General features: G+C 44.6%; 2 protein-coding genes across 3 annotated transcripts; both read right to left on the bottom strand.

Moving 5' to 3' along the window:
- Nucleotides 1-216: 216 nt before the first annotated feature.
- On the bottom strand, nucleotides 217-4,409 carry rom1a (retinal outer segment membrane protein 1a). Its single transcript, XM_058087074.2, has 5 exons — nucleotides 4,241-4,409; nucleotides 3,906-4,137; nucleotides 1,713-2,143; nucleotides 1,394-1,640; nucleotides 217-1,329 (listed from the first exon to the last, which is right to left on the bottom strand). The coding sequence occupies exons 2-5, from the start codon at nucleotides 4,053-4,055 to the stop codon at nucleotides 1,120-1,122; spliced, it is 1,038 nt and encodes a 345-aa protein (XP_057943057.2). The 5' UTR covers nucleotides 4,056-4,137; nucleotides 4,241-4,409; the 3' UTR covers nucleotides 217-1,119.
- Nucleotides 4,410-5,709: 1,300 nt separating this feature from the next.
- LOC131138736 (uncharacterized) lies at nucleotides 5,710-12,668 on the bottom strand. Of its 2 annotated transcripts, none has more exons than XM_058087932.2 (8): nucleotides 11,707-12,668; nucleotides 11,406-11,552; nucleotides 9,128-11,327; nucleotides 8,061-8,089; nucleotides 7,831-7,989; nucleotides 7,672-7,738; nucleotides 7,382-7,486; nucleotides 5,710-6,790 (listed from the first exon to the last, which is right to left on the bottom strand). In XM_058087932.2, the coding sequence occupies exons 2-8, from the start codon at nucleotides 11,525-11,527 to the stop codon at nucleotides 6,002-6,004; spliced, it is 3,471 nt and encodes a 1,156-aa protein (XP_057943915.2). In that variant the 5' UTR covers nucleotides 11,528-11,552; nucleotides 11,707-12,668; the 3' UTR covers nucleotides 5,710-6,001. The 2 variants fall into 2 exon arrangements, with proteins under 2 accessions (XP_057943915.2, XP_057943916.2); XM_058087933.2 differs by having other exon boundaries at nucleotides 9,128-11,324.
- Nucleotides 12,669-12,690: the final 22 nt, after the last annotated feature.

Genomic DNA, 12,690 nt, shown 5'->3' with positions numbered 1-12,690 from the left:
AGTAATGATGACAATTGATTAAGAATTTTTTTTAAATTAGAATTTTGCTCATTTGCGCACTCTGTGTGAAAATATACGACACATTCTCCGAACCTGCTGACTAAAAACCAGACTTTTTTTTTTCAGTGTTCAATCACCACATCATAAAGAAAAAAAAACATGCAAAATAAATAAATTCATGAAAAACAGTGGCAATTAAAACCTTGCACTATGAAAACATTCATGTCAGTGATAACGGTTGTGATGATTGGACACCGCGTCACGTTTAGAAATCAGAACATCGTGACGTTTTATTCACGGGGAGTCATTTGGCCCTGTGGTTTCATGCGGTGCTTCCGAAGCCAATTAACGCGTGTGATGGCGGAGGACACCAAAGTTGATGCTTATTATTGGAGTTTCATGTCAGTGATAACGGTTGTGATGATTGGACACCGCGTGACGTTTAGAAATCAGAACATCGTGACGTTTTATTCACGGGGAGTCATTTGGCCCGGTGGTTTCGTGCGGTGCTTCCGAAGCCAATTAACGCGTGTGATGGCGGAGGACACCAAAGTTGATGCTTATTATTGGAGTTTCATGTCAGCGATAACGGTTGTGATGATTGGACACCGCGTGACGTTTAGAAATCAGAACATCGTGACGTTTTATTCACGGGGAGTCATTTGGCCCGGTGGTTTCGTGCGGTGCTTCCGAAGCCAATTAACGCGTGTGATGGCGGAGGACACCAAAGTTGATGCTTATTATTGGAGTTTCATGTCAGCGATAACGGTTGTGATGATTGGACACCGCGTGACGTTTAGAAATCAGAACATCGTGACGTTTTATTCACGGGGAGTCATTTGGCCCGGTGGTTTCGTGCGGTGCTTCCGAAGCCAATTAACGCGTGTGATGGCGGAGGACACCAAAGTGCAAACAGCATTTTTTTCCCCTCCGATATCCAGGATGAAATCGTCAATGAAGAAAAGACCAAATCTTATCTAATCGTATTGATTGCATTCTATTCATTACAACCGTGGGATTTCCATTTAAGCTAACGATTTAAAAACATACATAGAATAGAAGGTCCTGGTAAAGATGTCTTCCGGTAGGGAGAAGATGTCATCCACACTTCCGCGGTGTTTAAGTGGCAGCCGCAGCGTCGGCGCTCGTGCCCTCCTGCACCTGGTTTTTAAGCAGCAGGAACTTGAGCACTGGGTCAAAGTACTCCATGAAGGTCTCTTTCACGCCTTTCTCCAGCAAGTATCCCTCCGTCTCGATTTCCGTGTTCTCCTTTCCGGCCACCGCTTCCATGGAGGTCTGCAGGAAGCGCAAGCTCACCAGCACCGAACCCTGGCGAGGAAGTCGGGTGTTTTTATTCAAGTTTCGTGTGCATGATCATCATCAAAAATCATACCTGCAGTAGGAAGACCGACAGCACCCCGGCCCCGATGGTGTTCATCAGGCCCATGTAATAGTTGACCAGAGCCTCCCTGCAGCCCCGCAGGTAGATGTTGAGCTCCTCCGTCTGGTACTCATAGTTATAGTGAGCCGAATTGTTGGTGAGATGATACTGGATGCACGGGCGAGGAGAACTGGGGTTGCAGCAACTGAATGGGACGCCATCGACCAGGTAGCGTCCATCCACGTTGCTCTTGACGCGACTGAGGGAATAAACGATGTTAGGATTGCACACCGGGATCCATTCCGGCACTTCCCGCTTTCGTGGGACTTACTCTTTGACTTCCTTGGAACTGAAATCCAGATAACGATTGCTGATCCACTGCACTTCAAACCAGTCCCTGTGGTCGTTGTTCCCGCAGCACTGGAACTCCATCTGCAGCCGATCGATGTTCTGCTTCTGGAAGCAGCGGCCCGGAGTGTCTGTGTCTTTGTAGAAGCGGATGCCGTTCCTCAGGCCGACCTTCAGAGAAGACTCCAGACTGCCCTTCATGGCGTAGCTCATGATGACCCCCAGCAGCATGAGGACGGTGAAGAAACAAGACACGGCAAAGTAGGGCTTCAGCAAGTTCTTCCAGCGAGGAAACCGCCCAGCGTCCAGAGCGTCTTGACAGATCTTTGACGCAAAGTAGTTGATCCCCAACGAGGCCAGACCGACGATCATGAGGGTGTTGGGCACGATGTGGATGTCTGCATTGTCCATTACCTGGAAGGGGAGTAGATAGGGCAGCCGTGATGTTTTTTATTGTACTGGGGGGGTATGCTGGAGCCTATCCCAGGCTGGAATGGTCGCCAGCCAATCACAGGGCACATATAAACAACCTTTCACACTCAAGAATAATGTCAAAATATTAAGAACAAAAAGTTGGCATCAAAGTCGGAATTTTTTCCAGAATAACATTATTATATTATAAGGAAAAAAAGTTGGAATAGTATGAGAAACAACGTTTTAATTTAGTTCTAAAAGTTATAATGTTACAAAAATCAAGTCAAAATATTATAGGAAGAAAGTGATAATTAAATTACAAGAAGAAAGCGGAAACGGGTGGAAATTTTTAGAAAAACAATGCAAAAACAGCTCTAATTTTACCAAAACAAAGTAAATAATTTGAGGTGAAAAAGTCATATTCTAACCAGAAAAAGGCAGAATTTTCTGAGAATAAATTGGAAAAATAGTTTCTAATTTAATTAATTAATTTAATGTAATGTAATTAATTTTTATAGCATAGAATATAAAATATTTTGTGTTTTTTAAAATAGTATGAGAAACAAAACTAAGAATAAATTTGAATTTGGGGGAAAAACAGCTCTAATTTTACCAAAATAAAGTAAATAATTTGAAGTGAAAAAGTCATATTCTAACCAGAAAAAGCCAGAATTTTCAGAGAATAAATTGGAAAAATAGTTTTTAATTAAATTAATTAATTTAATTTAATGTAATTAATTTTTATAGCATACAATATAAAATATTTTGTGTTTTTTTAAATAGTATGAGAAACAAAACTAAGAATAAATTTGAATTTGGGGGAAAATTAAGTTGGTCAAAAAACTCATAATATTACTGGAATAAAGTCAAAATATTATGGGAATAAGAAATGTGAAATATTTGGAAAATGCAAAAAAAAAACAACAACAATACGAAAAGTACACCAGCGTTTCTTCTCCCTCTTCGTGTTCCAAATGTCTATACTGGCTGGGAATCTTTCATTTTCCGTCTTCTTACAAAACTGTGCTACTACGGACCGTGACAGGACGCACCTGCCCGTCAGGTGGGTTGGAACAATAGATACTCCCTTCCATGTTCATGTAATACTCGGGAAAAGCTTTGGAATGGCTTTTATTGACTGCACAAATTTGTACACATATGCGAGTACATATAAGAACTTTACGTGTACTTTGCTAATAGGGGATTGTGGCGCTATGCTGCTAAAATGTAAGATTAATGAGATTAGGACTGATGATTATCGAAGTGGTTTATCAAATGATGAGTCAGGATTCAAAGTGGGTCAGGGGTGTATTAGGTCCACCTTGCAAGGACATGAAACCCGTCTGACGTTTTAACCATTATTATTATTATCCATTCAAAAAGCTCTTCCGACACTGGGAATGCGGTTGTATCCGAACATTGACGATACAATCAGTGTAAACATACGCATGTTACACTCAAACAACACTTGAACTAGCGTTACAAAATGACTGTATCACCAATCATCAGGGATTCTGGGCCCAATGGGAAAAAGAACCACACTGGGCCACTCGTAATACCATGAAAAACGACAACCTAAAAGGCAGCAGCTGTACCATTACACCAGATTGTGCGGTATCAGAATACTCGTCTGTTTTATCTGTTTTACATCCTTTACGCATTTGCCAAGAATGCGCCCCTTACACATAATGGGCCCTCTACATGGTGTGTTTTTGTTGTATCATATTATTCATATTCATATATAGAAATGATATGGGTGTACCTCTGCCCTCCTGCGGAGTTCTGTCTTGAGGATGCACCCCAGGGTGAAGGTGATGGCCCCAGCCACCGTGGCACACCAGGAGAGGAGCCACAGTCCCTGGGCGAGCTTCACCCTTTTCTGAAAGGGGAACTTCACCTTCATCACCACCATGGTTGCAGCGGGTTCCGAGTCTTTACCGGGGGAGTAGGGGAAGGAAAGCGGCGAGCTGACGGAAAGACGAGGATGTTCTTATCTGACGGGAGAAAAAGAAACAATGAGGACAATCGCAAAAGCAGCAACGCTAGACACAAATGTGGAATCCTGAGAAGGTTGACTTAACAGGCATCAAAGTTCACCTTATTCGGCTTCCAAAAAGGTGCTGAAAAAAGGCCACAAAATTCCACCGACCACTGTGAACCTCCCAGAGTGCCACACAGTGGATTTGGCAAACCTGGATGCCGGGAGCGTCTTAGCGCTAATGCCCGCTATCCTATTAAACGTCTCCATCAGCACCCATCACTCATACGGAGGGAGGACACAGATGACAAAGTGGATTTCAGCGAGAGGGGCCGAGCCCGAGATAAGCCGTTAACTGAGTAACGCAGATTCCGAAAACAAAACTTAAAGGCACTTTCTGAAGCAACGGAAGACAAAATGGACGCCATGCGCTTCCCGGCATGTTTACAGCTTTATTTTTTGTATTTGTATTTCACAGACACGTTCTAAAATATCATTTAACAAGAAAACTTTTTTAAAAACTACAGCAAACATGGAAAAATCTACATTACAGTTGTCATATTATGAGAAACAAACAAAAATAAAGTTGTCATTTTTGGAAAACTACGCTGTGGAAAAGTTGGAATATAATGACAATAAAGTCAGAATTGTGAAACAATAAAAATAAAACAGTAATTAATTTTGTTATGAGAATAAAGACCAAGTAAGAGAAAAAAAAGTCATATTCTAATGCAAAATAAGTCATAATTTTACGAGAATAAAGTCAGAACATTCTGAAGCGTTTCGATGAAATATTTTTCACCTTTAATTGGAATGCATTGATTCGTGCTTCCAACTCAAATCCTCCAAAACGCTAGGGGGCAGTGTTTCCCAGAGAGTGAGCAACCACAGCTTTCGTCGTCTAGCTACAATATACACAGAGCGTCATATCAAGAAATACGAACCACTATGGTGTTTAATATGTCTTTATTTGAGTTATTAGTAGTATATTCTCTTAGCAGGACAATTTTATTACAGAGGAGTTTTAGCACACAAGCGTTTGCATTCATATTGCAATTATACTGATCTATAAGAGACTACTGCTACATACATACGTCACAAAACAGGCTACTTTTACTTTTAATGGTTTTTTTTCTACACTCGTCGGGTTTAACTATACTAGCGCATAACAGCAGACTAACTATCACATATTCAGAAGTAATTTTACAGTACAGAAGATAAGTCCAGTATAAGTACTCACCAGTAAAGAATGACAATTAAATGAGCAGTGACTGAAGCTAACAGTTTCCTAGCCAAACAAACTTTAGCCAACTTTAGCTAACCGCACACAAAGTGCCTTCACGGACGGCTGAACAAATTCAGGTTTTATCCCTCATAATACACACGTAAAAAACACGCTATAGTGATTTTTGGAGTGTCCCTGAATGCAGCTCGCGGTTGTGTATTGAATTGAATGCGGAAGTATCGTTCCGTGGAGGTTTGAAGATGTTTGAGGGTTAGAGAAGAACAAGATGAGGGCATTGGACCGCTGTTGAGCTCAGAATGAAGTTTTAAAAGAACGTTAGAATATTTTTTGGAGAAAAATTAATATATTTTGACTCCGTGACTGCGTGGAGGAGACGTTATGTGCCATGACGGAAGGTGTGGTCATAATGCGCATGCGCTAAAGATGCTACCTTCAAAGACTGGTACATTTATGTTGTACATTACACCTGCATTCTCAGGATTTTTTTTTTTTACTTTTGGAGAAAAATGAATAAAAATGAATATATTTTGACTGTATAAGATGGCGAATGTGCAGTGAGTCACCATTGGAGCTGTCAGTGGTCCTGAATTATCAGCTCTTTTACCCCACTGCAACATTATCATCATATGCTGCATCACAGCTGGGTTTGCTCCCCTCCGAACACCTCCTCTGCCATCCCCCCGGTCCAGCCCTGGCACCTCCCCTCGCCAGGCTGCGGCTCGCACATGAACTGGTTGAGCATCCGCTCCACTGACTGGAGACTGGACGGAGCGCTATCCGCCTCGGTTGCCCCCCCGCCCCTTTCGTTGATTGTTCTCCAGTGATGAATAATCTCGTTGTCCAAATCCTCGATAGATTGGTCCCTCGGGTGGTGCAGGTCCATCATGGCCTCTGTGCCTCTCAGCTCCTTTGGCATCTGGTGGCACGAGAGAGGGATTTCCTCCAGGCTGGCTGACCGGATCAGAATGGTGGAACCGAGGTTTTGACTGGTGGTGATCCGGAATGTGCTCTCGCCTGCCATGCCAGAGGGGCAAGCGTTGCTTTGCGTGACGGGTAAAATTTCGTTGTGGATGGTGAACTGGAGATGAGGTATCTGCAGAGGTCGGGGGGAGTGACGTCGGACCACTTCCTCACTTCCCGACTCGCTATCCTTGTCCGCGTCTCCGTCCCGGTGCCGCCAGGCTTGGCTTCTGTTTGATCCCGTCAGTATGAATCGCGGGATCTCCTCCCCCATTTCCGACCAGTCTGACTCCTCCTCCTCTGGAACCGAACCCAGACTTTGCTCCTGTCCGGCTGCTTTGACTTTTTCGTAGGTCTGGCTGTCCATGAACTGGATAGGAGGAGGCGTGATGGGGAGGATCCCCTGGTTGATGGCATCATCTGGATGGAAATGGTTGTTGCTTTTGTTTAACACGGGCTTCACCTGGAAACGACATTACATTTACAAAGAGGAAACATTTTGGAAATGGTTAGTACTCGGAGATGAGATGCATTTAAGGTCAGACAATAATGACAACTTGATTCAAGGTATTCATTGATCAATACGTTTAAAATCCATGATGCCTCTATATTACATTGAAAGGTGTTCATTCATCCCTCGTTTATCACAGTTAATTGGTAATGGAAATGGTTGAATTTCATTTGAACATGCATCAGATGACAATTGAATGCATCCCATAATCAGTTCCCAGTTCCACATGTCCAAAAGTAGTAGGAAGAAGCAAAGCTTATTAAATCCTACCCCTCCATCTGGTACTTTTACAATCAGTAACTGTTACATTTGTTCACTTCCTGCTTTCTAATAATTTTTTTTAAATTATTTTGTATTTTTATTCATTTATTTATTTTGTTACATACCAAAGTATGAGGTGATATGACCATACAATGACATAACGGGTACCGTAGTAACCGTCAATTAGGTCCAGATGTGACCAAAAATGAGGGGAAAAGTGTCCAATTAGGGATGAGCAGAATGTTTTCAATGCCTGGACTTTGAAGGAAGCGCCGGTCTTACGTTCATTGTGTCCACGTTGTTGGAAAACCTGGCACCAGCCAGTTGTTCCGTCAAAGCCGAAATACGTCGGCTCAACCTCTCACGCTCTCCTTCCATACTTTGAGTCTGCCAAAGAGGAAGTAAACAAAAAACCCAGTAAGTGGAGGATTTAAACCCACAGGTAGTATCCCCATACGTTCCGGGTCTGATACAGCCATAAAACTGTAAATAAAGTATAGTGATGGAATGGGAGTCACGGTGTAACAGCTGTGGTGTGTTCAAGGACCACTGTATACACAACGAGATCTTACCACAGAGTTAAGCTTTTGCTCCAGCAGGTTATTGGTCTGCTGTGTGGATGAGCAGTTCTCATGCAGGCTGAACACAAAGCACAAAAGGACAAATAAAAGTCATCAAAGTCACAAGACAACAGAAAAAAAGACATTTTCGTGTCATTTTTGGCTTCTCACATTTTAAAATTCTCCGTCAGGTTGCTGAGTTCCGCGCGCGTCCTCTGGAGCTCCTCTTCCAGCAGCTTTTGGCTGCTTAGGAATTCTCCTAAACATTCCATCCGGACTGCTGACTTCAACACACTCTGTTGGAGGCCTTCGCTGTCCTTCTGTAGGACCCTGCGAGGAAAAATGAAACACGTGAGCACCATAATGGAGGTTTGATGACATCGATATTGGAGCACACTTACATAAGCTTGCCCATTTCGTGTGTCGTTTCCTGTATTGAGCGACAAGTAGAAGAAGAAAGAAGAAAGAAGGAAGGAGGTGAACATGCAGAAGGTTGCTGTGTTAGATCATCAGGGTTGCCAGATTAATCACGTTTTGATTAATCACCATTTGCACCTATGTCTATGACTGTATTTTATTCAAAGTATGACATGTGACTATATCGACATATATAAATACATATCTTTTTGTATTAACAGCTCCAAATGAAGAGAATTAAATCAATGAGTTAACTCTGTTAGCACGCTACATCTGACAGCCTTTTTGGGGAACAACTTGTTGGCTAACAACTAGCAACAGCAGTAACGAGCAGCGGGAAAAATCCATAGGTGCAAATGATGGAAACCGTTGCATAACCGCCTAACGAAGCATGCTCAACTGGAAATTATCGACTTGGCAATTATTAATGAGGAGCAGAGGCCAGGTGCCATTTTTAATTGGCTACTGTTCGTTTTGTTTTTGGCGAATACTTTCTGTCAACAACTTCTTTCCCTAAAAAAAAAAAAAAAAACAAAAAAAAAACAGACAATAACTAATAAAAACAGGAAATGAACATGAGTACCTATGGACAATTCGGAGTGGCTAATTTAACCTAGCATGTTTTTTTTGGAATGGGGGAGAAAACCGGGAGAAAACCCCCACATGTTCTCCCCGCAGCGGGAGAACATGCAAACTCCACACAGAGACGCCAGTGGGTGGAATCGAACTCGGGTCTCCTAGCTGTGTGGCTAAAAATGACATTTTCATGAAAATCAAAATTTTCAAATCAAAATTTGTGCGTTAGCAACGATATTCAATAGGCTGCATCATATGATAAAATGTTAATATTTGGTTATTATTATGCTAAATTATGCTAAAAATGTTAACGCATTATTTTTGACAGCCCTAATAAGTTTCCTGATCATTTGGTTCTTGAAGGTTCTTGAAGGTTCTTAAACACTCACCCCTGACAGCATACAGTAAAGAGTTCCTGCAGTAAGACTGAGTATTCCTGTGTATTCCTGTGTATTTCTGTGTATTCGTGCCATACTTGCGGTAAAGACGGGCCACTGAAGTCAGTCTGTTCCTCTTCTTGACCGCAGAGGCCGCTGATGGTCTGGTTCTTCTGGTGTGGAGGCAGACCGTCCAGAGGATGCCGACTGATATCAGCGCGGGCGTCCTTCTGTTCGAGTTCGAGGTCATTTTTGGTGCGGGTTTGGTTTTGGTGGGACTCGAGATGATGGCGTTGATCCCCGTGGTGGTTTTGATGGACGCGGCTGTGGTGGTCGTCGTAGTGATGATGGCTGTTCTGATTTTGGTGGTCTCCATGGTGATGCTGACGGTGGTCTCGATTGTGATGCTGGTCGTTGGGACGATGATGGTCCCGATGGTGATGCCCTGAACTTTGCCGTTCTCCGTGACTGCGTTGGTTTCCACGTTGTTGCTGATGGTTTCCATGGTGATGCTGACGATCATCTCCATGTCGGTGTTTATGACATAAACTGTTATCGCCGTCAGGTTGCGGTGCCTCGCTGAGGTCATCTCCGTGGTGATGCTTACGGTTTGGGCTATGGTGGTTTCCGTGATGATGCTGATGACCTGAACTGTGGCGGTCTCCACGGTTACCCTGATCTCGCTGGTGTGGATGGTGGCCTCCGCCGTAGAGCTGCTGGACCCCAGCTTGTGGCGTCCCTTGCTGAGGGTCGCTGTCAGAAACCCCGTAGTAAGGCTGCTCCTTGGAGGTGTGGTGCCGAGGAAGGCCATGGTGTTCTCCACGGCGGTGATGTTTTGGGTCTCTGTAGTCGTAGCTGTGGCCGTGGTTTCCACGGCGTGGCGTCACGGGCTGTTTTGTATCCGGGTGGCTGCAGTGGTGATGACCTGGACTTGGATGGTGTTTGTGGTCCTGTGATGAACTGTCGTGAATCTGGTGAGGAAGGTGGGTTGGGTGGCTGTGCTCTTCATGGTAATGCCTCATAAAGTGATGATCTCCATGGCGAGGAACCTGACCATGATGGTGTCCATGATGATAATGGAAATGCTGGTCGTGGCGGTGTTGGCTAGCAGAGTCATGGTAGTCCCTGCGATGATGGTGATCATCTGGGCTGTAGTGATCTCCATCATGGTTGTCTTGGCGACGAGGATGTTTGTTGTGATGATGATAAGAGGAACCATCGAGGTCTCCATGATCAGAAAAGACAGGACTGTAGTATCTGAGGTTATGGTGAGGACTTATGCTGCGGTGATGATAATTCGGGGCGTTGCAGTCGCCACGGTGATGGTGCCGATGACGTATACGGCTTCCGTTGTACCTGTGGCGGCGTTTACAAGATGGTGAGTCATCACAGAGCTGAGAAGATCGCGATGGACGTCTTTCCGAGCAGCTTATATCGGTGCAGCTCCTGGGCCTGGCCTGCATGGTCTGGCTGGAATCTGGAGAGCAGTGGCGGCGACGGTGGCGGGACGACTTGGAAAGCTGAGCGTGGGAACGCTTCCCAACAGGGTCGGCGCTCACGGGTCGACTCGTCTGCTGATGGTCGCTCTCTAACTTCCTGGATCTAGGGGAGGCGGACCCCGGGCTGCTTTGCGTTTGCGCATCTGTCACCCCAAGAGTGGTGAGCCTCATGGGGCTGAGAACCTGCCGAGTGATCTCATTGAGGAAGGCGGAGAACTTCATCTTCTCCTTCATTACATTCTGGCGGAGCTCGTTTTTTCTTTTCTCCTGTTCTTTTTGGTCCTCGGTGGCATGACCTTCTCTTTCCGTGGAGCAAGTGAGCGCCTCCATCGATTTGGCTTTGCGGAAACTTCCATCATTGGCTGATGCTCTTGCGGCCTTCTGCATCTTCTTCTGGGCTCCTTGTTTCTGCTTGGGTAGATGATCTCTGTTGTCAATCAAAGGCGCCGTTTCTTCTGCATCTTCGCCGTACTTGTGTTTCCTGGAAATGTCGGTGCAAGACAGGGAATGCTGAGGTCTCCTGAGGAGGAATCTGCCCGAACAGCCGCTGCTGCTCTCGGACGAGACACTGGAGGAAGACTCCGAAGTGGTGGAGGAGCGAGACGGCGAGGAAGAACATGAGGCGGATGTTGATGAAGAAAACGAAGAGAACGAAGAGGAACCGAATGAAGAAGTCAAAGACGTCTCAGAAAGAGAGAGGCGGCCGTGGATTTGCTTGCGGTGATAAAGGTGAGATCGATTCCGATGGTCGGGGCGGTGATCGCTGAGCAGGCTGTCCTCCGCTGTGGAGTGGGTGCTGCTTTCAAAATAAAACATGGCTGAAAATGAATGATTTTCAAAAGAAGAGCGTTAACTGGAGGCTAAATGAACGACTCACTCCAGGGTGTCGTCATCTTCTGACGGCTGGACCTTCTTCTGTTTGGGGCGGTGCTGCTTCGTTACGTGAGGTTTGGCATCCATGTTTTTTCTGCTCTTGGTTTTTTCTTGATGGTCACACATTTCGGATTTTGGACCTTCAGCTGCCCTGATGTAAAAAGGTTAATGCGGATCGTTCATGTTTTGACTCAAAAATGTTGAAATTTGAAAGATTTATACAAATTCTTCTTTGGTATATTCATACATTGATGCCCATACAATGAATTCTTATGACATATGACATAACTGACTTATTTACTTACAGTCTCCAAAGCAGCTGCAGCAGGCGGAAGAGATGTTCACTGATGTTCACTGATGCGTTGTCCCAGAAGCCAAATGAGGTTCTCGCTGTGATGCACTTTCTAAATGAACACTGAAGCGTGTGAGAAACACACACACACACACACAATTCAATTGACTCCCGTGTCAACCAATGACAGAGGGGTCAGTTGTTGGGTGTCAACTTTGGCAGATACAAACTGTGCATCACATCCATGAAACACATTAGAAACACATTCACTGGCCGGAATCTATGGAAAAATCAGTTGGTTAGCGTCATTAATCCGTTGCAGAACATCCGTCTCTAAATAAAAAAATACTACAGAGTACCTAAGACTGCTTAGTTGTTGTTGCGATAGTCATCCTGAACCTACTACAGTGTATGTTTTGGTTGTATCCATTTTTTGATTTGGAAGTTCCTAATGATGAAAGATCAAGATCAAGGCGGAATGAAGCAGTGCTAATGAGTTTGTCACTAGCGAACGGCGTTGCGGCTGACCAACAGTCACGCTTACAGTATGCATGTTAAGCTGCAATATTGATCGGGATGTCCCTATTATGTCAGTGCAATGGGCAATCTAATACTTCAAAAGGTGGTGAGAAACGCATTGAACTGGCAACCCAAATTGAAGTGTTGAGACAACGCAGCGACACCCCCCCAACCCCAACAACGTATTTGTTGCTGCACATATGACACATCTTCCTTTGCAGGAAGTACATGAACAAGCACAGCCACCGGCGCCTTTCCCCCGCATCGATGGATTATGGCTCAGATCCACTAGCCATCAATGCCTGAACCTCCTGACAGTTTGGCTAACGCAATGGAAAAGTTGGTGAGGCCAACGAGCACATGCAGCCAAACACGTGATCGGTGTATCAGTGAATATTTCCACCGAGCCCATAAAGATCCCACTGGACACATCGATAGCACAAAATGAATGCAAAATGATCTCTCGCCCCCCCACGGG

The sequence above is a fragment of the Doryrhamphus excisus genome, linkage group LG21 (assembly GCF_037039965.1).
Source record: "Doryrhamphus excisus strain RoL-2023G ecotype Guam linkage group LG21, RoL_Dexc_Guam_v1.1, whole genome shotgun sequence".
Taxonomy (NCBI): Eukaryota; Metazoa; Chordata; class Actinopteri; order Syngnathiformes; family Syngnathidae; genus Doryrhamphus; species Doryrhamphus excisus.
This window is presented reverse-complemented; position numbering and strand designations above follow the sequence as displayed.

Excerpts from the sequence above, each read along its gene's own strand:
- LOC131138736 (XM_058087932.2), bottom strand. The coding sequence starts at position 11,527 with ATGTGTGACCATCAAGAAAAAACCAAGAGCAGAAAAAACATGGATGCC. Across the intron at positions 8,090-9,127 it reads GTGGCCCGTCTTTACCGCAA|GAAACGACACACGAAATGGG; the intron begins GTATGGCACGAA and ends CGCTCAATACAG. Across the intron at positions 6,791-7,381 it reads ACAACGTGGACACAATGAAC|GTGAAGCCCGTGTTAAACAA; the intron begins GTAAGACCGGCG and ends TGTCGTTTCCAG.
- rom1a (XM_058087074.2), bottom strand. The coding sequence starts at position 4,055 with ATGGTGGTGATGAAGGTGAAGTTCCCCTTTCAGAAAAGGGTGAAGCTC. Across the intron at positions 1,641-1,712 it reads AGTTCCAAGGAAGTCAAAGA|TCGCGTCAAGAGCAACGTGG; the intron begins GTAAGTCCCACG and ends TTATTCCCTCAG. Across the intron at positions 1,330-1,393 it reads TGTCGGTCTTCCTACTGCAG|GGTTCGGTGCTGGTGAGCTT; the intron begins GTATGATTTTTG and ends CTTCCTCGCCAG.